Source organism: Ischnura elegans, chromosome 1, assembly GCF_921293095.1.
Source record: "Ischnura elegans chromosome 1, ioIscEleg1.1, whole genome shotgun sequence".
Taxonomy (NCBI): Eukaryota; Metazoa; Arthropoda; class Insecta; order Odonata; family Coenagrionidae; genus Ischnura; species Ischnura elegans.
The window spans coordinates 115,479,203-115,505,211 of record NC_060246.1 but is presented as its reverse complement, the minus strand read 5'-3'; the positions used below and the strand labels follow the sequence as shown (position 1 = coordinate 115,505,211).

The 26,009-nt window shown below is 41.8% G+C and overlaps 1 protein-coding gene across 2 annotated transcripts in view; it reads right to left on the bottom strand.

Moving 5' to 3' along the window:
* The window catches only part of LOC124168562 (carbonic anhydrase 2-like), a 40,618-nt gene extending 15,803 nt beyond the window's left edge, over positions 1–24,815 (bottom strand). The window contains exon 1 of one of the 2 annotated variants that reach the window (XM_046546890.1): positions 23,866–24,815. In XM_046546890.1, the coding sequence (XP_046402846.1) occupies positions 23,866–24,043 (178 nt within the window). In that variant the 5' untranslated portion in view covers positions 24,044–24,815. Of the gene's footprint in view, positions 1–4,501; positions 4,692–23,865 lie in introns of those variants that run through there. The other variant, XM_046546891.1, reaches the window with a different exon arrangement.
* Between the last annotated feature and the right edge of the window lie 1,194 nt (positions 24,816–26,009).

The window sequence follows — 26,009 nt, the reverse complement described above, 5'->3', positions numbered from 1 at the left end:
TTAGATCGCTGTTATCATTATTAATTTTAATCAAAATAAGTCCATCAAAAAAATCAAGTTTATTTCACTTTTCATACAGAGATAAAATTCACATCGTCCAAGAAATTTATGCCACTTAAAACGATGTCTATTCTCTTGACAACTGTGCAAGGTTGACTGCCTGATCATGAAGGCTTATGGAAACCTGAGCAAAAATTTTAGCATCACATTTGTCCTCCTATTACCCAACAAATATTACTTATGATTATTTTTATGAGTAACATCTTGGCTTTGATATTTTAACAAAGTCTCACCAGTTAAATACATGAACGCAAATATAAACTAGTGTTTCAAATGCACAACGTTGTCATATACACGGATTCATTAAATCAAAGGTAGAGTTTCTGCAGTATCAATTGAACATTTCCAGTTTCATAGCATCAAAATTGTATAGCCTCTGCATGATTTCAAGGACTTCACTCCTGTGATTTTAGTTCTTCAGGTAAAAGACGGATACTGATGTATCTGCCTATTTGTACAAAGTTGGAAAAAAAGTGCAGTCTAATTGGGAAAGGAAAATTTGTAGTAAATAGTGTGTGTTGTAATTTGCAGTTACGAATCGTATCGCGAGGTAACTAAGATAGCTAACCAATCACCAGATTTGTCAGGGTTTTTAGATTTTCCAAAGACCAATTAGATGAGGGACAATGTTTTTTGAGCGCATAGAAAAACCCTAGCCAAACAAGCGAGATATTATCGACGAAGCAGTATCCATAATGTACATGACCAAGCCGTCAACCGCTGCGACGTCAGCAAATACCGGATGAAAATGAGATTTTCCCTGAGCTAATTCAACATTGTCTTTTCCCAGCTTGGGAAAGCGGCATCACAACTGAAAATTTTCTTATGTAAATTATTTTATGGCCGCGATTCCACAAAATTTCTTCAAACTAATTGAACAAGAGGAATGGCTATCCATTTTCGTGACGAAGAGAGGACAGCAGTGTTTATGCATAAAGGTCGTTTAGCTTTCGTAGGAGTGTGTTGAGGCTGGCTAGTAAACATTTCCGCACTTCACTTTCCGCAACCTTTCGACATGAATATGAACTTTGCTTTAACATAAACGAGCTGATTAATTTCACTCGTGGTGGGCCTTGGCGACGTGGCAGAATGACAAGAGAGGAGGGGGAGAAAGATTGGGGAGAGCACGTGTGATGTCACGGCTCGGGACGAAGCCAAGCGCCAGGCGCACGCCGCCAAAATAAAGAAGGAAGAGTCTGGGAAGTCGCTGGCGGGGTGAATACACTCCGGGGTTCGTAGCCTCTACGACATAAGCCTACCGAAGATAAAGCTGGATTCAACTCTACTAACAGCAATTATGCTCGCTTTGTTCGTGTAGTCAGTGAATCCAAAGATAGGAGGAAATTATAAATGACGTAGTTGATCTTGATTAGATCTGGTAGAGAAGTTAAAGCGGATCATCTTTGAACGCTGTAGGAATCGATGATTATGTATATACGGATATCGGTGATTACAAATAGATTGCGATGATATCACGAATGGAAAAATGAAGAAATTTGTAAGATTAAAAAAAAACAGCACTTAGAGGTGTATTTTTCAGAGGGAACCATTGGCAGAATTATAAAGTATATATTAATAATGAAATATATTTGTGAGAATGTATTCTCAAAAGTAGGAGGAAATGAATATATTTGTCTACTTCGAAATTACTTTTGTTTTACACTTACCTGCATGAAGCGTTTAGGCACTCTTGGGACACTTTAGTGTTCAAAATAATAGCGGACATAGTTTTTGGATTTCCTACTATCATGGCAGTAAACTTCGGCGATTAAACTGAGATTATGAGCGCCGGATTCGGGAGACATCCCTCGGAGAGAGGCCCACGGGTCACAGCACTCTCAACCGTCGCATTCAGGGGGTTGAAGGCTGATTGTCTACCACAGCAGCTGTGAATCACTCCCTCAACGCTACGTGGCAGCTCAGCGTGAGAGCTCAGTATATTCTCGGAGCAGTCTTATCGGCTGCTTTTTGCTTGAGCACTCATCGCTGATTGGGGGATACTAAAATATTAGTTCATGGTGATCAATGGTGAGATGCCAAATGGCTCCAAGGCCACAACGTAGCTCTTCACTCAACTTTTACACTCAGATCAGCTGAGTATAAGCTATTCGGATTCTAAATTTATTCTAAATTCGGAATCACTTTTATTTTTTTAAATTCTGCAACCACTCATAATCAGTTTCAGCAATTTATGGTTATTTTGCGACTTTACTGAAAAAAACATTGCACCCGTCATGTTAAAAAAAATGGGAGTAAAAACTACGTGATTTTCAAGATTTTTAGAGTTTTATGAGTTTCACATCGCACTACAGATGTCATGCAAACTTAAGATGCAAACTTCATCCGCATTATAGTAAAATTCAGAGGCCAACGGTATAATCAATAAAAATGAGATAGCTAAAATGCTTGTAAAATCATCGATCAAGATGTAAAACGTATATCCATTTTGATATAGTGGTGGGTTTATGTTAAAAGTCAGAATATTATTAAGACCTGAGAAAAAATTCTTCAATCGTGCCAATAAATCGCCAACTACTAATAATTTATAAAACAACATGACCAGTCTTAAAAGAAAGAGCTGCTGAGGAGGAAGAAAATAATGAAAATTTGGAAGCATTAGATGTTAGGTAAGAGAATGCTGCGTTAGAATCAATTTGACGTGAAGAAAATAAATGACTCAAGGAAGGAAGTGGGAAGAGTCCATTGCATCTATCACTAAAGTCATGTATTACATGTACTTGCACAATCAACACGCTTATTCATAACCACAAATAGTTAGTTCCTTTTACTGACAGATTCCCTGAGGTACTAACGTCATTACAATAGAGGTCTAATTTAAAACCATTCAAAAACGAGTTCCTTCTCTGCTGAAAACCCCAGCAAAATATAAATGGTACGAAGGAGAGAAAATTAAATGCAAGGCTAAGAAATGGATCACGTTATCATTATCAGCACAAACTTCGAAAGTAATCGAGGCGCGTCGAAGTAATCTATGTTTTCCTCTCCGACAAATGCAATCCTGCTCCCAGTATTCATATGGAGATAGGAATTCCAATGGAAACTCTCATTCCTTGCCTCGATTTCATATCCGACGAATGGCAAATCAATCCTGTCACGCAACTCAATCGACATTTCTCATTTTTTTCATCCTGATTGAATTGTATCAAGTTATTTGGGGAAGAAGCGCTCCATGATATCAGAATGTTTTGCCGCCGTCTTCTACGTTAAACAGGAAGAGGGCGGAAAGAAACGAGATGATTTTCAGGAAAGAAGAGATTTTACTTTGCGGTACAAATTCTGGAACTGCTTCCATCAATTTGTTTGTGTGAAAAGGAAGGAATTTTTGAAACTGTACGCGACCGGTAAAGAGGAAAAATAATCTTACAACGAAACAGTAGTTATCCTCCTTGGTAAGCATGGCAAAGCGGTTTCTCTGTCGCTTCAGGGTTACGGCAATGGACTCAAACTAGGGAGTACCATCGTTGTAGCCTCCAGCACAGGGCTCAGGGTGTTTTGCACCACGAAACGTGAACTTACCGTTCGGATAACAGAAACTTTGATACATAGCTCAATGAATAAATGCTCTCCGAAACGAATTATCTGACTGACAACAGAGCCGCTGCTGTTTTGGCAGTGGTGGGGTGAAGGCATAGGGTCAAGTTGCAGTTCATAATATTTCCCGGATTATGAGGCACGATTTGAAATTGAGCCTGACAGTCCAATTGGATCTTTACTTTTTAGTGGAATTTTCAACATTGATTGACTTAAATTCCTCCATTGAAATATTCCCGGCGCTAAAGAGAACTTCTACTTCCTTCTCGGCTGGTCGCATTTTGCCTTCTTATTTTATTTTAGTGCATTTCTTCTTCAACGTATTGACTGTCGTTTTGAATAATTTGAGTTCACTGCGTCAACCATTGCGTAAACTGTCAAAATTTGCCTGCTTCTCAAGTATAAAAATAATGCGCACGTAAAAATACTGAGGAACATTTTTTGAATCTGAGATACAGGAAAATATTACCCACGGTCTACTTTATATACTCTGAAAATTTCTTGATAACAGCATGCGCAGCCAGTAATCAGTCACCAAAAGAACCGATCGCGTGGGGAACAAGCGTCCTCCTGATGAATATTTTAGGTTTTCAAGAGTGCTATGCCTCGTATTGTTTCAGTTTTTCCCAACAACTGGAGACCAACTTCTAGTCACTTTTTCCTTTAAATTCGACTGCGAAAGACATGACCAGCTGTGTGGTTCACCATAAATCGGACCAAACCAAATCTACACGCGACTTACCACAAAAAAATTATCGGAGTTACTTCAGTTTCATCGGCTGAGAAAACAGCACAGAACGACGGCCGGGCTAACGATGGACGGTCAAGAGGTGGTGGCACGTACGCGGGGGACAGTCGGACACAATAACATAGACGCGGGGTGTCTCACCTCCTCCGTTGACTTGCGGCACCAGTTGGCCCAGCGAGGCCTGGATCGCCTCCATTCGTTCCGAGGGATTGACAGGAGAGACGCGGACGACGACACGGACCTCAGCCGATTGCACGGCGGCAAGCAGCGAGCGATATAGAAGTCAAGAGATCCACCCTGACGCCCACGCCCGCTCTCCCAGATCTCCCATTGGCCCGCCTTACAACGTGGTTCCCCCGCAAGGGGGAGCAGGAAACGGCAAATAAAAAGCTACGCTGCTCCCTTGGAAGCGCACCAAAGCCGATGAGACGTCACATTTTAACTGTACGATGGAAAGCAGAATCAGACACATCCAATTCTCCACCCCCCCCTTCTTCTTTCCCCACCCTTCACTACAAAGCTGCCCCGAGGGTACCGCGGAAAAAAAACTGCGAAGCGCATTGTTCGCGTCGACAGCCGCACACATACAGTATAGTGCGGCGGGCCAAAACGGCACTGAGCGTCGACTAATATAGGCACTAAATCTTCGACGCTGTCGCGAGGGTGATCCCAATGATTCCCATTCAAATGACGCTATTTTTCGCCTTCGGAATCACAGCGCCGCAAGTAATGTACAGTAAAATTCGACCGTGGGTACTGGTGCTTCCTTGGGAAACAGTAATTATTACGAGACTGCCCGGGTATTTTGATATTCCCGCCGAAATGGGAGTCCGTTCGAATCGTTCGGGATGGATTCCGGCACGAACTTACCGAATAATAAATTAATGAGCGCTCGGCATTATTGCATAAGAATAATCAATCGAGAAGGGTTCTCGAACACCACCAGCTGTTTTTCCTCTGCTCTTAACTGAAAAAGCATACTTAATAAAATGGCGTCAAGGGAATGTACTGTCATCCACCACGTATTTTATTAGAGTTTTCCAGGAGAGGCCATTAGCATCGCTGACGGCAGAGCGATCCGATTTTCGCGGGAAAAATAAGCCGTAATCAGGGCTGTTAACCGGAATTTACATTCACGATGATTCAATTGATAGCGCTCTTCTTCGCGAGTGAAAATATTATTTAGCAAATATCGAGAAAGAAAAATAAATCGCTCTGTACTCGAAGATACGCTGAGGAAAACTATGAAAACCAAATGCGCCCGAAATCGCAGCATAACGGACAGAGTGGACTGGGTCCTCCTATTTGTAGTCCCCTTGGGTATTAGGGAAAACATTGAAAACAACTGCAAGAGGAGAAATGTTTGGAAATCGCAGCTCACAAGCAAAGCCCTCTTCCAACAAAGATTCATTATTTTCGTTCTTTTTCGCATCGACCACCGCAAAGGCATAGAAGTATCATGATAGCATAAAAATAGGCTTTCTAGGCTATATGTTTGGAATTTGCTTTTGAAAATATACCTTTTTACACATGCCCTTTCGACACTACTTTTCTAAACCTGTGAAAAATGTTGGTTAATGTTAGATTTTGAAGTAGTTTTGGCAAAAAACTGTCACAATGCTCGATTTAATTTAAGAAACATAGTAAACATTAATCGTACACACTGCCATGTATATGTGATGAATCATGTCGCATAGATTTTGGTGCAAACAGAGTTAACCAACCGGCGACGCGGCACTTCAAATTAGTGTCACAGAGGCGTCTCCGAAAAAGACACTTTGGAGCGAGTAAACAGTCCGGCTGAAAGGAAAGCGATCAATCTCCCTCGAGGAACGCCAATTCGAGCCTTGGAATGCACCGTCCGTCCTCGAGGAACACGCAAGAGGATGCGGTGCCGCGAAATCGTTCGGATGCTTCCGATTAGAGACAGAGGCGTATTTGCTAAGAAAGCACAGCATCCCCTACCCTCCCTCAACGGGGTCGGTCGCCACGCAACGGGGCACTCGACGAAAATACACGACCGAGTCGAAAGGGAAGAAGCGATCAAGGAGGCCCTTGTCTTACACCGGCCTTCTTTTTATATCCCACCGCGGAGCGCTGGGAGGTCGGACTTGATGGAGTAATGGCTTACCAAGCGGCGATCCTGGGTTCAAATCCTTTGATGCCAATTCGATCGCCGCTTCTTAGGTGATGCCGTTACAAGCTCATCAAGCTCACTGCCACGCCGGATGGGAAGTTAAGTCGCGAATTCAATCCTCTCTCTCGCGAAGAGCGAAGTAATGTCAATAGCTGATTCACGCAAACAATTACCGAGTGATAATTTATGATATTTATAAGTGATGATCTGATGAGGGCCTGATTAATAACTTAAGAAAATATTAAGTATCAATCCCTGAATCAGTGTAATGAATCATACGCGAGGGCATAACCGCGGCATTCAGTAATACTTCGTCCTATTTATAACGTGCGTACGTACATATTATAAAATAAAATATGCACACTATTAAATAGCAGGGGGTTTCTTGCATTAAATAAGTTAACATAACTGATCTAGGCCTCAATTCTATTATCGACCCACCATCATCAGTAACTGCTAAGCAGTGTACTCATGAGAGACCAAGAGAAATTAACCCCAGGCACTATCGGCCGAGGGTTTGCCTCTCGTCACCGAGGTTACGCTTTGCATTGTGACCAACCATTGTTTAGAGTTTCTAATGGTAGTCCCATCGGGGATATGAGGGAGGGGTCAAACCTTCACCTAAATGAGGACTTATATCCGCCACTATTTGGTCCATTAGGGGCGGATTAGGAAGGAAGGGTCTGGGAAACCCGGTCTCAGCGTTAATCCACTTGGAAGAGAAGGTGTTAAGGAGATCACGGGTTAATCCCATTGGACGGACGGTGCACTAACCTCAGGAATCTTACATTCGGCACCCAATCGGCAATCCATACCAACCAGATTCCCAACTATTTCCTTCCTACGCGCGAGATCAAATGAACATTATTCTCTGCCTGGATCACCCATTTCATTGGAAAGAAGTCCATAAACATCCCCATATATACCAATAGTTTTTATTCAATCCGTTAAAATTACAAAAACCATTATAAAGTAGCCAAACTCCGTCTCCAACAACTTTGTGCGTCAACAGACATGGAATCAAACAAATGTTTTGTGCAAAGCAGAACGATGTAACTGGTCATGTACTCATGAAAAACAAATTAATAAAACAACTAGTTAGGCGCCACGAAAAAGGTCATCCAAGGAGCTAGGTATATATTTTCAATTTTTCTCACATAACCCTCTTACACATCTCTTCCAATTTCAAGCCGCACAGTTGTACCAAAGCGCCAAAAAAGTATCAATGAAACTGGAAATCTTTTCCACGAGAAAATTTGTTATCCACAATAATCCGGCACGTAGTTATACATAATTGAGTTTTAGTGGTAGTCGTCCGCTACATGTTCCACCAAGACTCGCGGAAAATAATGCTGTGAATTGAGTGAAGAGCACGTTTTCAGAAAAAAATATAGCATCGATTTCTACGCATTGGGCGCGTATTGGTATCCATGGGAGAGCGTTCGCGATTTCTCAACGCTCGGTGGAATCCGCCAAATAAAACATTCGGCATGGATTCCCTGTCTGTCTACAGCTTTCAACCGCTTCATTGGAGAGTTTAAGAATGGATCCAAATGGAATTACGGCCAGCTGGTGGTGAAGAGGGCTCGACGGGGTGCAGAAGGTGGTTTCCATGGGGGCGGTGGGATGACGGGAGGGGGATTTCGCAATTGTCGATTGATTCTGGGCGAAAGACTAAAATCTGAATCACGCGATCATATTTTCCGTCACTCTTGAGTCCCTCTTAGCTCCGATGATAGCTTTTTAGGGACCAATGAAATGATCGTTCCTCCTTTCATTTTTTAAATCGCACGGTGATTTCCAATGGCCCTCTTTCCGACACTTTACGTATTTACAATTTCCATTCAATCAAAACCCAAGCGTAGCGTTACAATCGCGTGATTTATAATTAGGTTAAGGACAGTGCCAGCGATGGTTTCAGCTACACATATAAAGGACGTTCCGAGTAATGAAAAAAGGCATGGAATTTCCATCCCTCGTGCGGAAAATGATCTCGTGAAACGGTCATTTTTCCGCCACAATTGAAGCGATCGCAGGAGCTGTCCCTCGAAAAGGGATGGAAAAAAATTATCGTGTGATTCAGGCTGAAGGGAACTTTGGGCGTTTGGGAACTTATTTGACGTCGAAGACTGACACGAAAATATTTAGAGCGTTTATAGCTCTCGGGATGAATCGGAAAATAAGGAAGAAGCAACCCTTTGAAATTAAAATAGTTTAATTCTTCCCAGAGAAAAAGGGCTTGGCGGTGAGAGAGAGGTTTACGAAAAATAATTGAAAAGTGAGAGGACAAATATTATTTTGAATCTCTTAAGCTATTCGAAGAGTTCAGAGCAAGCCCACGTTAATTGAATTTTAATTCAAGAACGACACTCACGCGAGGAGAAGTACAGCACTTAAACTTGATGAGAGTACTTTCGCCCGAGATGTTAAAATTCCGGCCATGTTTTGTATTCAAAGGCTTCGATTATATTATTTTTTGCCAATTTCCACTTCATTATGCCGTACCATTATGCCAGGAAATCTTATGATATATAAACTCAAGTGATTACGGCCGTAGGCTTTTAATTTACACAAGCATTATATCTCCTTGTTAATTTTTTTCGTGAGAATCGAATTTCATCTTAAACACTTGAGAAGGGGATTCCACGTATTGCTTTCCAAGCGTTTTCAGGAATTATGTAAAAGTAATTGGTAATAGAGTATTTGCTTTGAGATGAAGCCCATGTAGGCAACCCATTCACTAAAGGAAACTCTTGATAAAAAAATTGATAACACGATTGATGAAAGAATAGCGCCCAAGCACGCTGTCTAGGGTTACGTTAATGGGTGAGATTTGTGAACCATTTTGAGGATGTAAAGGCCGTTTTACACGGGGCACGTACTTGCACAATCTGACGTGTGCACGAAGGCGCAGTCAAAATTGCGTCGTGTAAAGCGGTGTAAACCCTCTTAGGGTGGTTTCCTATTATTTTTTTATTGCCCAAAGTTGAAAGATTATTACTCCTGGAGTACGCATTTCAAGCTTTTAGATTTAGACGATATCTATTTTTCGCGATTAAATGAAAAGTGAAAATTTTCAAGCGCGCGAAAACGCGACGGCTAAGTATGAATGCTAGGAAAGCCCCGTGTGACGTCGTTCTGGTTCCCGCTGTCGCCGTTTGAGGTGACCTTGGGGCGAGGCTTTGAGCGCTGATACGATGCAGGCTGCTAGCAGGTAGCAGAGTACCCTGCTAGCATGTAGCGCTTGGCTTGAATAAGAATTATTAATACCTACCTTATCAAACGAAGGAAACTTTCCGACCTTAGCCAGTTTCAATAGGTGATTTTTAAGACATGTTTCCCTGAGCTCTGTGCCTCATGCATGCATTGGTAATCTCAGACGATGTATAACTCCTATCTACTCGTATAGCGTCTAGGTCCTTGTGACGTCACGTCAAGTTGCATCGCATGAGCGCCAATCTGACCTTTTTCAAATGCGGTTAAAATTGACCATTAACATTCGTCTAAACTGGGATTTGTAAAACCAAATAATTTGTATATTATGAATACACCAAAGGTGGGTAACGAATCGCAATCAATGCCTTTAGTTTTCTTTGATAAAGGAAACTACCCTATTGTTGGAACACATGCGAGAATGCGTGGACGTGAGATGGCAAAATAGCCCCTATTCTAATTTCGTTAATGCATTCGCGCAATTCCACGCCATTTTAGATATTGAAGCAGTTCTAACCTACGCAATCCCATGCCAGGCATAAAACGGCCTTAAGAATGTAGTTTTAAGCCTCCACTATTCAAGTACTATAACCTGACGGAGTTTGCACCGCAACAATCGGTCTGCGAGAAAATCCGTCTCCCTTCTCATGGCATGTTTTTCTGAGGTCTAATTGACGAGGAGAGAAATTGATACACTTCGCATGGTCTTCCTTTTTTTCATCCCAAATCGGAGATGGAATAACGACAGTTTTCCTGCTCAGAGCGTGATTTGCGACTATCGCCAGATTGGTGGCGCAGAAAATAATGCTTATTCAATTTCTTCGGAACGGTGAATTTAACGTTCTATAGTTTCTAGGTCTAAAGCTGATTCCGTGTGAATGGGTAGCGTAATCATAGAAAAACGTTAATATTGTCCTGAGATTTTTAATAATTAACCCAGTTTCCGACAAACTATGTCATTCTCAAAGTTGAACGATCCAACGGCGAGCTAACTAATACTATTTTCTCGGAACTGTGTGGGGTGGTGATGAATTGGGGAGGACTAACAGAAGTATTGGACAACTTTCTCAGAAACAAAGATCTGAAGTGTTCTGCTTGAAGTCTGGGAAACACGACCGAAGTAGTGAGGAATGGGGAGGGTACAAAGGTGGAAATAATTTAAATCGCCATCTACTCTTAATTGGTCAGAAATTGAACTTTGACCATTGGGCAAGAGGAGGTGCTAGATAGGAGGAAGGATATAGATGCTTGGAATTTTCGGCAAGAGAGTCACATTAAACTTTCCAAAGGCATGAAATAAGGATTATCTTATTTGCCTTCACTCTGAAGGCAAGTGCCAATTATACTTAGGGGAGGCAGGCTGGGAGTACCCCGTTCCTGACTTGTATGCTGAAAATAGGAGGAGTTACGAATTGTTTGAATTTCCCTCGTCGGCATTAGGCCAGTTGAAAACATGGCATCAGAAAGGATAGTGATTTGCTCACAGTGGCGGCAAAAACCATGTTGGGATACTTTTTCCCTCCCATAGTAAAAGATTTAAGTGCAGCGGTGGTTAATATTGGAACTTCGGCCGTGAAAAGTCGTCTCTCAAGGATGGGAATCCCCGAACCGCTAGTTATTATGGTGGTGGATGCTTAAGACGACGGACCTGACCCGATTATTCATAAGTTTCATTGTTAAAAATTTCATTGTAAATTGGCGTCACGGCTGTATGTGAAAATTACTTAAATAAATAAATATGAACGAAGAATGAGAAGACGAGAATGACAGTCAGTCGAAAGCGTGGGTTGTTGAGAAAGCCGCTCATTTGAAATGCGGGTCGACGGCAGCATTTGGAATGCAGAGCAGTGCAAACAAGGTGTCTGATGTCCACCCCCCCACCACAGGGACCCCTTCGCTCCCTCCACATTTTAGAGACAAACGCTACGCGCTATGCCATAAACAATGAGTCGACCCGAACGCGTTCAAATTCAGAGTAGTGAAGTCAACGCAATTATCTCATCAATATATCGTTAGAGATAAATATCACCCAAGTATTTCCTCTCATTATGATCGGTATGGTATTTTGAGGAGGCAACCGACAGTTGAGGTCATTTGCGCCATGAATGAGGGAAGGGTGTGGAAGGAAGGGTGGAGAGAAACCTGATGTTGGCTTTGGCCTGCTCTTAACGAAAGGCACCAAGGTGACCACGGCTTAACGTCCCATCCGACGGACGGAGTGTTGCGCTTGAAACGTCTTCCACATAACACTCAAGGGGATCGGGCTGTCTCTGAAAATTCTCTGCCACTGCCGGGATTTGATCCCGAGCCCGCCGCGCCGGGTGGGAAGCCAACAATCTAGCCACCTCACCAACCCGATCCCCCTCATTGTCATCGTTCTTCTTCCTAACGTCCTATCCCTTTATGGCAAGCCACCCGGCGTTGCTCGGGAATGAAAGCACCCAGAGAAGTAGGAAACTTGGAATTCGTGGTCATATGGGAGGAATATTTGGTTAAGGAACAAAGCAGGTATGACGATGGTAGACATACGTAACAGCAAACATCGGTAAAAAAGATTTCCGTATGCCGCGCACGGGATCAGTTTATACCTTGATGCACAAGATGGATCGTTAGGTTTGTCCGTACGTGCGTAGACCAAAGACGTCTTGTGGACGCATACCCCAACGATGAAATTTGCACCAGGAGGATTAATTGTTAAGTGTAGAATCATTTTAGTTATGTTTAACCTCTGATCGTGTAAAGACGACTGCCTACTAGGCAGGATGGACCGCTGAAGTTGTATGACGTGACGAAACAAACCGTAATGAGAAAACGGCGCAAAGGACGCATCAAATACAACCATAGCCTTTGGGAGCATGAGTTGCACTCACGCACCTACTTTGGTTGCAATCCGGGAAGCCGTATGAAAATGCATAGCGGACAGACAAACATACATATATTTTTATAGCTAAATATATTGGTGCAACTATTGTCAATCGTTAATATTATCCAATTTTTGAGTAAATTATAAGAAACACGGTAGAAATAATTGAAATTTTCCCCTTTCATAATTTATTAAGACTGATATTTTCAATTCATTGTGCTATTTTCGAGTCTGCTGTCTCATTCTCGGGCGTCATACGTATACTAGGTAAATAAACTAGTCGGCGCGATTCGTTGTTTAAAAAAATGGGAAAATTGCAATCACTACCACAATATGGAATTGAGCAATTCCACCACATCGACCTTAGTACTATAAAATTCAAAGATGACGTAATTAAAACAAGCTAAAATCCTTGCATAAATCACAGCAACCCGTCGTAGAAATAATACATTGCTCTGTTGATTTTTCATAATTATAACGCTTAACTTAATCTGCGGAGATTCTTTTCACCACTTAAAAATCAGCACATTGTAACAACGATAAGTATGTGAGTTAACGGAAGAAACATATGGTATACAATAACAATTTCTTCTTTAAGGATAGTTCCCGTCGAAACAGACGATGTTCCAAGCAAATAAAAATATTTTCCTCATAAATATGCACGAAAAATCACAGAAGGGACAAATATAAAAATTTCGTTGCCTTTTCGAAAAAATGAAAAATCATGCATCCTGCATATCGATACGATAAAAAATAAGCAAGCGAAAGTTTCTTTAACAGCGGAACTTCATGTCATTTATCAAAGGGTTACGAGAAGTGAAAGACGAAGATAATGAATTCTGTAAACAGCTTCTGTCAGCAGTGCAACATTGGATATTGAGTCACTAAAACACAACAAGGCTAGCATTACCAGACAGACAGGCGGACTTCTTCACATGATTTACGAGCAGGCCTCTGAGAACAACGGGAACCCTTGCGTCACTCCGATGTCGCACGCGCTAACAGAGAATTGCGAGCATTGAATCATCGTAATTGAAAGAAGAAGCACAAGACACTTCAGTTTAAGGTATAAACAACACAATTTAGTACTATCATAATAGATGGATTAGGCAGAGCATTTGGAATTCATCTGATAAGCAGTATCTAGAATAACATAAAAATATATTTCATACGCATGGAAGTTTGTTCATTTGACGAGTTTTTCGCACAGAATTTGGAAGTAAACTATTTTAATCAGCAACGTCATGAAAAGAAACACATTAGGAAGAGAATACAGATTACTTTATAACAGAAATCGCAGCCCAAAATCTTAACTTAAAACAGTAAGTTGAGAACTATAAAAAAGGAAATATTTATCAAATGGATTCAGTTCAACGGGAACTAAAATTGGAAACATGGTTATGCCAAGTTCTTGAGTGACGGTTTTTTTTTAAATTGTAATGAATATGACATCAAATGGCACAAAGCCATGAATAACGCATGATGATCAATGAAGCAATAAAAAATAACAGAAAATTGAGTGAGCAACATATTTCATTTAAGACAGACGGACGAAAAAATTATTAATTTTGTGCAATTATCTTTAGCAAGTACCTAAATTATATCTAATAATTAATAACGAAAGACACTTTGTTTATTTCAAAGTGTCTTTCATTGTTAATATTAAGCCCTTCCATCACGTACCTTCTTCAAGTTTCCACGGGCTTTAATTTATATAAAATAAAATACACATCTGGTAATAGCAGTTACTTTTCCATTCTTTTGCTATAAATCGGAGAGGGAGCACGGATTGTTGCGAATGCGCGAAAACATGTAAAATAATGAGTGTGCAAAGGTCATGACCCGACGCCTTCATCTAAATGAAGCTATCATTTCAGATGCTTCAAAATTAAGAGAAAATTTATCACAAATGTACTTCAAGGCCGGTCGAGAACAGAGCAAAATATCATTGACGGATCAAGAATGAGATAAAACCTTCCCTGAATCGTTATCAACGGCGGGATTTTCCTTACTCAAGGAAGCCGAAGGCCGTCATTTATGGATCATGGTCGCCATGTATAGATTGTACGGATCAGATAACATCTCTCTTTTCCGGATTGAATCACATTCACTAACGAGATAAAAGGACGCACGTAAATTTTCGGACAGCTCACCGGATTGCTTAGTCCACTCGAAGGCAAGGAACCTCGATATTTCTTTTATCTCTATATTGTACGTATTGAATCATTGCTATCCAACAATCTCATTTCGGAAACAAGATTATCTCAACGCCCCTCGCCCTTTTCACACGTTACCTCGTGAAAATCTAAAAAAATATCATTCTTATTCTGAACCTCTGGAAACCAAACGATCCGAGATGGAATAAAAATCAATAAAAGTCGCGTCGATTTTACGGGAAACCTGCTTCCACTCTCTTGAATGATTAAAGAAGACCCGGGGATTTCGAAATTTCCCAAAGATGAATTAATCAATGTGGGAGTCTCAAGAGATTACTGCTCGTTAAGATTCAAGAAAGAGATTTAAGATCCCATTTAAGTTAATGCGAAAGAGAATTTAAGTGCTCAGCAGGCTAAAGCGATATGACAGAGAGAAAACAAACTCTTTTATTAACGTGAATGGAAAACCCTAAGGCGACAGTGCCCCCTCCCACCACCAAATCTCTCCGATAATTTAATTGAAACTTGCCATCCATATGCCTCTGGGTTTGATTCTGAATTGTGTTGACAATTAGGGTCGACCCGCCTCAATATCCTGGGGCGGGGCATTTTCCGAGATAGAAATGTTCTGTTATGCATGCCGCGACTGTGCTCCCATTGAAGTGAAATCAGCCGTCCATTGACCCTTCGAATTAAGTTTAGGTGGAGGAAGATCAGAGAAAGGGACCCGGGAGTGACGCAAATGCACGATGCCGGGGTCAGCGACACAGCGCAATTGAGCACGCCGTTCGCCACTGCCGAGAGAAGATGTAGGTACCCTTGTCTAGAACCACAGAGAGTCGATGACCACTGGAATTCTGGGCAGGTCAGAGGACAAATAATACTCGAGCACTGCAATAGCAAATCAAGCATCCTGATTCAGTAGTCCACGCGCAGACAACCTCAGTGGTGCGGTTCTGTTTCTTCTAAACGCCATAACATCGTCCGCATGGTCGTACGCTAAGGTAAAACTGCTTATCCCATAACGCCCGCGGGTTGTTGGCGAAAAAGTCGTCCTCAGACATCAAACAACGCGGTGGAAGCTCGGGAAGCATGATGGGAAATCAACCATTTACCACGAAATACTTCGCGATCAGCTTCTTCATCAAATCACCATTAAAAAGCAGTAAATATCGGAATGATGGGGAATTATAAAGGCACCAGTCACAATCTGGAGGAGGCGTCCTCGACAAGTTTAGTCTACGAATTTTCATTTCGAAGACAGAAAGCGCCACAAAATTGTCGAGTCGAGATTTCATGTGAAAGAGCTGGGTAAGTATTTAACTCTTCCGCAACTAAAGCTTCATTGATAATAGAAGATAAAAGAAGTTAACGTAAAATGCCATGAAAAAAACAAACACCAAGGTTGGACTACAGAACTTTGTTTTTCTCCGGGTGACAGAACAATAGCCACGATACATACGGTGCCTTTTGGAATTCTAACTTAGAAGTTCTAAGGGTACTAAAAGCTGCACTATGAAAAATTCGGAACCTAGATGGAGAAGTGGCCAGCGCGCTGAACAAGATAGCCATGGGACTTGTCAACGATTTTCAATCGGAAAGAGTTTCTATATAGAGACAATGTATGTGATGAGGAAAACTGCGACCCTAAAGAGCTGCAGAAAAAAAACGACATTTTTTATTGCAAATGAGAAATTTATCGAAGAGATATTTTGCAAAAGTAATATGAAAGGTTACAGTTTCATGTCTTCCTACTCCTCTGATTAATTTTCTGATACAATTTCATCGGGTAAGAATATTTTCATGTAAGAAAAAACATGGAATTACAATTTTCAATACTACATGCTTATCACTATTATTTTTCTCTAGAAATATCTATCTAAAATCATAGGTGTGTTTATGATTTTCTTGCATGTGTTCCAAGAGTGAGTTCTTAATTTAGTCTCTTACAAGAGTGATGATGACGCCGAAAATGAGTATTTCAAATAAGGTGAAAATAAATTAGACCACTTAATTAAGTTTCTTCAGTAAATCGAAAAAAACGTCGAACAGTGCACCATCAATGACATCGTGCACCATCTGAAGTCAATTTTTCCACCTTAATATGGCGCATACAGTACCAAAAAAATAAATTTCACTGCCGAACGAATTGTTCGTTAATATTTCGAGTCAAATGACACATACGCTGCATATTTTAACGGTCGAAATGCACTTTGAAGCAAATACCACATCCACAGACATGTTTTTCAATGTCCTCTTCATGAATAGCCGCCTCCAGTGTATCGAGATCCGCTTCTTCTAGACACATAATATTGTAAAAAAGAGAACAAATTACACATGAAAGAATGGAGTAAAATTATGCCAAGCAGAGGATGAACAACAAGGGAACTGTCGGAGAAGATAAGTGACTGCAGTCCAATAAACTTCACACCAAATAGCATTAAAAAATCTGCCGACGAATTGAAAGAGATTTAAATCGGACGAAATTATTTTCGCTAATAGTCTCAGATGCCGGATCTACTCAAAATGGCGGATAAAATTCAACTTACAAAATTTTCTCTTCAGGATGGCAAAAACCCTTACATTAATAGCAAAAAAAACTTCCATTGAACATATTTCCCCGCTTCATCTTCACATCTTGCGCAGCATCTTTCCTGCTATCATGAACATCAGCTTCTCCTCCATCCCTCCCTTCACCTCCCTCCTCAGCATTTCCTGCATCCAATTTATCCCTATTCTGCTTATCTTTAATGAAACTTTCTTCTTCTCAAAGATAAACCTAAATATAAGCCATTACGCAAGACGCCTTAAACATTTTAACGGCCGGAGTGTTAAAATCTCTCTAGGATTTAATTGGAATAGTAGTATTACATAGTCATACATATATAAAGAACTCTCATCTTTATCTCAGTTTTTCTAGTAATTCAACAAGTTTTTATTAGGTATCATACAATGATTCTAACGATATTCTGAATGTCTGTCGAGCTTAGAGCGTTTTTCTCTGAGCAAAGGAAACAAAACCTTTTTCCAATTTCATCGAATAATTACTGTGAAATTGCGGACAGTTATGTATGAATATTTTTCTATGAGAGCGATACCATTTTTCTTAACTCTGAAGAGTAACATCAGCGTAAAAAAGGGCTTAATTTTCGATTTTGACCCTATTCCTTAATAAATTGAGTGGGGTATATACATTAAACATGATTATCTATAAAAATGGCCAAATGAACAAGAAACGTTTACACTAATACACGAAAAGCTATTAATGCAACAGTGTGTGAGGACAGCCTCGCGATCTTGAGATCCTTCCGAGAACGTCCGCAACTTCTGGAGCGTAGCGGACGACTTACTATGCAGCAAATAGTTGAGGAGAAAAACAAAATTAAAGTGAGACATTCAGGCTATTCCATAACCGCGTCTTGGAGTACCATTTCCTTCAGGTTAACGGCCGGGAGGGAGAGAGAGAGAGGGTATCCCTGCTGACGGCAATTCACGGATTTATATCTGCGGAGACCTAGGCATCTCGTAATTGTACGCAGTCGAGCCGAGCAGTTCTGACGAGAAATCGGCATCCGCAACCCCCTCCCTCCTTTCCCCACACTTCCCCCACTCCACGAGCAATAAAGTGAGAGTGAAAGAGGGTTATGCGCTCACTAGCGCGAGGGATATAACATTTTTAAGGGTCACATAACCCTTCTCCGACCGCTTCCCTCCTCCTAACCCCCTCCTCACACTCCAATCAACCACCCCGTTTTGACGTGCGGAGAGCGCCCAAGTCTTCGAACGATAAGCGCTCCCCATTGTTTGGGAGCATTATATTGAGTTCCCGCCCTCCCTATAACCACCCGCCGCAAACACACTCCACAGCTCCACCATCTCTCAGTACCTCTTCTCTTCCCAGCAGCGTCTTCAGAGCGCTCCTTCCTTTCGGGGACATCTCGGCGGTCCTTAACCCCCGCTTCACCCTCCGCTCCCTCCCCCAGGAAGATTTCACAGGGACAGGGAGGAATGCGCAAGATCGCAGGGCTTTTACGAGCACCCAGATAGAGAGAGAGGGAGGACTGCAAATACTCAGCTCATTGGAGGAACCTCTGACTAAGCATAAATTCACTCCTGCTCTCGTAGAGACAATCGCCTATCACGAGCTATTTTGCGGAGACAATTCGCCGAACATGCCGGTATCCCGAGAACCTGAAGTGAGTATCTACAACATCAAAAGCCGCAAGTTGAATTGGTAAGGGAGTGATACATGCGTAGATTTAATTGCAATCGGCACCTCAGTAGGGTATACCGATTCATGCAACATAAGTTACTGAATTCCTTTCAAGGAATACAGTGTAGATTTAATTGCAGTCGGCACCTTACTACGATATACCGATTCATGCAACATGCGTTACTGAATTCCTTTCAAGGAAGCTACGCATAAATTATCAGCAGCATTGTATAAAGCTCTGTATTTCTCATGAAATATAATTGAATCATTAAAATAAAACGACAATCACGCGGGTGAGATGACTAATGTGCGACGTGAGATTTAAGAGATGAGTGAATGAATTTAAGTTTATAAATGCTCTGAGTTTCCCCTTTAGAGCAAATAGAAACACAAACCACAATTTCTGATCAAAAAACAAAAATTAAAGTACATCTGGAATCTATTTGAAACAAAAAGCAAAAGCAAATACACCGAATATACAAGCGCTCTACCAACTATGCTGCTAAGCTCAGGGTCAAAACTCAAATATGGGCAACCTTTTCGTGGGATTGTATCAGATGGTATACCAGAAATAAAAAGTATTACAAAATAATAAAAAGGAGTAATATATATATTTCGGTTCCTTCAAGCTTAAGGGGTCATCAAAGTTTCCTCATTTAATTAGCAACCACAGGGGTAGCCAATACATATATTGCAAGGTCAAAGTTGTCCGGGACCTCGCAAATTAAACGGAAAAGATATGATTAGGTACTCAATAATAATGATCTTTTGTTCTCATGCTTGGAACAAAATATACATATTATTACGATTGGAACCCGTAATAGGTGCCAAAAATAGAAGAAAGAAAATTACAAATGACCTAATTTCAAAGATTACTATTTGTATTTTAAGAAAAGAGAGCCGACTCGATTTCCGTGGAAAAGAGCATAAACACAGATCTCAGACATGGCACGAGGCAACGCAAGCAATGGAATTCACGTGCAGTGCACTAGCACGTGAGCTCACGGGTCAATAATAATCAAAGTGCTGATTCAATGAAGTGCTCCCTTTCCAGTGGAGTAGTATAATTTCATTGGTGACCTAAGGAAAATAAATTCATAAATCCTGATGACTACTTTGACACATTTTGGACAGAATTAAGAAATCATAAAATGTGCGCTATTTCCTCGGTTTTCCACTTAGCTATTACCTCCATCATCGCTGTTGATGTTTTGGAGACAGAAAAACCGATATAATTGGGACCAATAATTTTTGCCTTAAGATAAGAAGCAACTTGGCAACCGAAGCGTCGTAAATGGAATAATGAACCACTTGCAAGACTTTAGCTGCGTACGATCAAAATTATTTTCGAAGAATCAGATAAAAAATTATAAATTAATTGAAATCAGATTTTATACGCATATGATACATTTAATTACGCTATTTTAAAATCCATGGATTAATTTTCAGGGCAAAAATTTCAATACAATGAACCTAAATTACTTCGCTACAAAATGCGTTCCATCAGTTAAAATGGTTGTCACAGATGGAGTTAATATATAACTTAAGGATATTCAGAGATGAAAACACTTTGGGGAGTCATTTTTAATAAACTATTAGAATATGATTTTTGTAATTGATTACGTTATTCACTAGTGTGCTCGTGTAATTAAGTGACATGTACTTTCTGAAATTTACAATTTTTTAATGTTTACACCCCCGTCTTAGGTACAATCGGTGTACATAATCAAATCGGTGATATTAATTTTCGCTGTTACATGTGAAGGAATTTTTTCGGAAAAACTGTCACATTTCACTTTCACTACAAAAGGATGAGAACTGATTAAGGCCATATTTTCCGGGTACCACTTTTTACAAACGGTGCCTCGATCAAAAGGAAGCGGCGTCAAAATTCGAAATTCCATGAATTCAACACTAAATTATGCGAATACAATAGCTCCGAACCCGTTCAGTCGAACGAGGATATTGCGTCAGATGAATATGCCCGCGAGGTGTTGGGCGAATTTTATTGGACCAGGCGAAATGTGAGCAGCCGAAGATAACACGAAATTCCACGTAGCTCCATTCTGTGATTATAATCCAAAACTACGCGGAAATCGTTCGCGTATTTCAAATCTGTCCCGCATGAATCGGCGTCTGGTGCGAATTCGGATTGGAATTGATGGTAAGGGGAGGGAAGGGGATGAGGAACACGTCGATATTAGCTCCAAATAAACCGCCATCACCGAAATAAGCCGCTGAACACGATTTTCCTGGAATTCTAATGCATTCTGGTCCACAATAGTTTCGAAATTCTACTCGGCTGTATCACGCTGCCTATAGCTAACAACATTCTTACACTCACTCATCAGTACAGCGACACACTGCTACCTACTTCTATCTAAACTCTCGGCTTCTATGAAGGAGATAAGTGCAATTAAAATGAACTCTTTCCGGATTCTCCATCAGTCCATTTCTCCAAATATTTCGATTGCCGACTATCGTCTTAAGGGGTCTGAAGGCTGTGACACTTGACATTTCGAGACTCGGGCTTCAACCTAAGTAACGCCTAGAAGTCGATACTGAAGCGAATCAGGGAGAAAGGACAGAAACCGGAGGATAACCAGTCAGGATATATGTATAAGCCGAAAATTTCAGATGTCACAGCATTAAAACCCCGAAAGATGATGGTAGAGATGGCAATCAAAACGTATAGAAAAACGGATCCGAACAACCGGCGGAAAAGGCGGAAAATTCGATAAGAGTTCAACGACATGTTGCGTCGGGAAGACATAAGCATGTCCTTGGTCATAAACTTTTGATAGACGTCCTACCGCAAAGGCCAAAGCGAGGACTCATTGTGAGGCACATCTCCTTCATAAATTACTCCGAAAATCATGCGATTTAAACTGGAAAGCCAGGGACGATTCCAGAGGGTGTGTAAGGAGTCTGCACGCCACAGAGGAGGTTATTCTAGGTGGGGTGGCATAGCAGCGAAGGTGTCTGAGAAATCACCTTCGAAACACAGAAAAAGATGTTTTTCCCAAGCAAAATTTCCTGGCCCTCCGCGGCATAAACTCTGACCCCCAACGTAGAAAATGAGTAGAGCAGCCACTGCTCTAACCAGGCCTCTATCACAGACACAGTCGCTAGGAATTCCCCAAGTTATATGAGAGACCCATATTCTGATGAGTCAGACATTTCTGGAGAAAACGGGAAATGAATGGCCATACCTTTACGAGACGCGTCTCCGACTTATACACAAATTGATAATGAGAGTAATCGGCCGTGTCTCGGACCATAATCACTGCAATCGTCACGCTAGGCTCGTCAGCGGCGAGGCCGCCGATTGGCTTAATAAGAGCCCACCTCCCGCTCACCGTCCCCGCGATTGGGTCTGGCAATCTGTGACGCAAAGGACCACCCTTCCCCCTCCCCGCGGAAGTGTGTCAAGCGACCGGCGCACGATGTTGATGTTTTTCAAGCCGTCAATGACTCGTTAATTGGGGAAGCTATTGACGAGCGGAAATAAATGCGTCACTTCCACTCTTAAGAAGCGCATTCAGAACGGAATTCAAATAAAATGAGTAAGGAAGTTATAACGAACGTAGTGAAGGTGACTCCTGACATTTAAACAACGGCTGACGGCCATTGCTTCACGAGCTTTCCCATTCATAATAAAACGAGTATCAGGTTCTGCATTGTCTTTTCTAAAATTTCATTGTTTCCCTGAATAGAATGGCAAGGAAAACAATGTAGCTTTATCAAAAATGCGTATTCAAGATAAAGGGACGAAATCTATCCCAGGATAGAATTGTTTGGATAACAATACAAATTTATCTAAAATAGATGTATGTGATTAAGAGAGAATTCAAAATACTAATAAATCGTGATTCACGCAATGGTAATTGCTAATTGCCACTTTTAACTAGTTTCCAAACAATGTGTTAGTAGGAATAAAAGGAAACTCTTGGGTTAATTTAATAATTAATTCCATTCTTGAATTCTCATCGCAAAAGGGATAAGGGTTTGAAAGCGTGCGTTAAGGATAAATTTACGGATAAATAGGTACCGCAGTATGTGATTAACAGGAATATAACATGTTTACTATGTAAGAACAGTAAAATCCCTCCCCAATGCCTTATGTTTCAAGCCTCTGATATAAAATAAAACATTTAGCTGGAAGTGCATAAGTGATCATAACAATTCATTTTCCCAGATGAAGCTTTCTTTCAAATATCAAAGCTTGACTCTGGAATTTAGCAGCTCATCGGACAATCATCGATGTAAAGCTTTCTTTTAACGTTTCATCTCATTTTTCTATAGCCATTCCTTTTTACATATTTTTGTGAGATTACCTAGATGAATTATTCGTCTCTTTGAATAATCATCAAATTACATTTTCACCAAGCATTGATAAATTATTTACTTACCGGAATATTTTTGAACTCTCGGGGGATAAATGCAGGAATGCGGGAGACTATAGAGCATTATCATTTTGTATTTGTTGAAAAGTAAATCACATTAGTAAATTCAGATGAGCGAAGTTAATGATCTGTCGCGATAAATTAGGAAAGAAACATGTTGGAATTGGGAATATCGCTGAGAGGCGAGATCAGATATAGGCACTTCAGTTTGATTGTGATGAAAGGGCTGCATAATTTAAAATGATATAAAGATATTTAACATTTACCCTCTGTGACATAACGTAAGCTAGTTTCCAAAAAGTTATGTAAGCCACTCACCAATTCATGATTTCGCTCTTGTTGAGCGTACATTTATTCCAATTGATATCGCGGGCGTCATCTTATAATATATTGGGGATGAAACAGTTTCTAAAATTATGCAATGGTAAGGAGGGAATTAATAGAAAAATGCTGATTTAGAATATTGTAATAGGAGCATTTAATGGAGCCCCATTTGATGAGGCGGCATCGAACTCACCGAGTATGCCGTCGTTGTCACCCAGGGGGAAGATCAGCTGATCCCGGATGCTGGTCTCCTTGGCGCCGGGCCGTGCCGAGATGCGAACCGAGGCCTCCAGGGAGCGCGACAGCATCGCGGTCACCGTCTCCTCGGCAACCTCCTCTCGGCCGCCCGACTTCCACTCGCCGGCGCTCATGTCTCTCGGCTCTCTTTTAAACGGTGCGGGAAATCCAAAAAATACCTCTCGCTGCCTCCTCAATATCCTTAACTTCGCCTCAAAACCACGCTGTCTCCTTACTTCAGTTAGCTTCGTCTAACTACCTCGACTAAGATGAACAAGAACGAGCCTCAGAAGATGGTGATATAAGTGATAGGGCACCGATATCGGTCACTGGCGACGCTACACCAAAGCGGCTTCCTCCGTGCGTCAACTTCTCAAGAGAGTCTCGGTATCCTCGTTATGCTCTGCGCGCGTCCTCTCACAACTCCGTGAAGGAATGGAATGAAAGCGATCGGGAGTCCTCGCGTAGGTTTTAAAGCGGAGGAGGAGGAGAGGCGATGGAAGGGTGGATGTCCGGGAAAATCCCCCTGGCGGCCGTCTTCACGAACGGTTTTCAGAATCCCCAAGTCACGTGACGCCTGCGCGCAGCGACACCCCTCTTTCTCTCTCCACCCTCCCTACCCCGCACTTGAGAGCCACTCGCGCTTGACACTCGGCTGCGCAGCCTCGAAGGGTAGACTAAGAGGGCGAACGCAAGAACGAAGCTTTCACTCCGCAGTCTGCCGAGACGATTAGTCCGCACGGGAGAGGTGTCCCTGAACGTTTACTTGCTATCGGCTGGGTGCAGCGCGCGAGGAGCTGATAAAAGCGTAAGAGCGCTGATGGTGGTGTAACATTCGAGAGGGATGGGGGAAGATAGCATGTATGGGGCGAGGAAGGCTGTGAAGATTAAAAGTATGGAACGCTGACGGTACTCCCCCTATGCGTACGGCAGGCGTGCTTTGTCGCGTGGTCAGATTTGAGTGACAGCTCACGCATTGGCCGCGTGGGGCCTTATGGGAAGAGGCCTCGCCCCCCTTCTCCTCCCCCTCCTACGCTCCGCGATGTCCCCTGCCTTCCTTTGCAGGAGTAAGGAGGGGGCAGTACCTCTCCTCAACTCAACCCTTCCCCTTTCCGATTCCCCGCTTGCGCAGCCATCAACATCCCCCGCCCCATCCAGTCCGTCGCCTCCGGCTTCCACTCTCGTCCCTTCCGAAGAAATCCTCTGGAAAGGCGATCATGTTTTTCAGGCTTCCGATACGTTGTTTGTTGCCTGATGACGACATTTTAGCCGGAAATACCGCCAGCAACTTCAGTCAGAAGTGGAGTTTGGTGCAGAATATTTCCGTCAACACTCCAGCCAATCAGAACAAACCCGACAGAAAAACGACCAAAACTGCCAACTATGCGACGTAGAAGTAAATGTACACTCGACATCAAATCCCACTTCTGACCTGAAGACGCTGGAGGGATTTTCGGTCATACAATCGCAAAAAGATATCAGACAATGCGGTGGAAGAGCGGAAAATATAATCTGATCAACGTTGGTGGCCTTCACAAGAAAGCCATTAGATGTCGAATAAGAGGGCTGAATAGGTTCACCGAGCATGAGACGCGGGCCCCATACTCGAAGAGAAAAGATTATACTATCTGTAGTCATCTCCTTATCAAAAAGCTTCCAGGAGAGCGCTTGAGACCTTGTTAGGGGCACTAATGATGGTATTAAATCATTCATAGGATTGCAATCATAAGGTTGGTCCACTGTGGTCTTCTATTTATCCCTTTTCTAAGGCAATTCCTTTACTTACATTACGTTCTTATTCCTTTCGTCCTTATCTGCCCTGGCGAGTCAGTATCTTATTTAACGTAAGTCACTTATCTCTTGGTCTACCCCGTGGTTTCGAATCATACTTCCCTCGAAATCACTCTTTATTGATGCCATGGCGTATCCACCGGGTCCTTCTTTGGCGTATGGTGATCCACAGTTCCTTTTCTTCCCGTATTCTCTAATATGCCTCGTCTCCCATCCTATCTGTACGTTTGATAAGCAGCACCCGCCCCTTGTGCCAGGTCCTTTTGCGACAGTCCATATTTCTCATCTGTAGTACATATTTCTGATAAT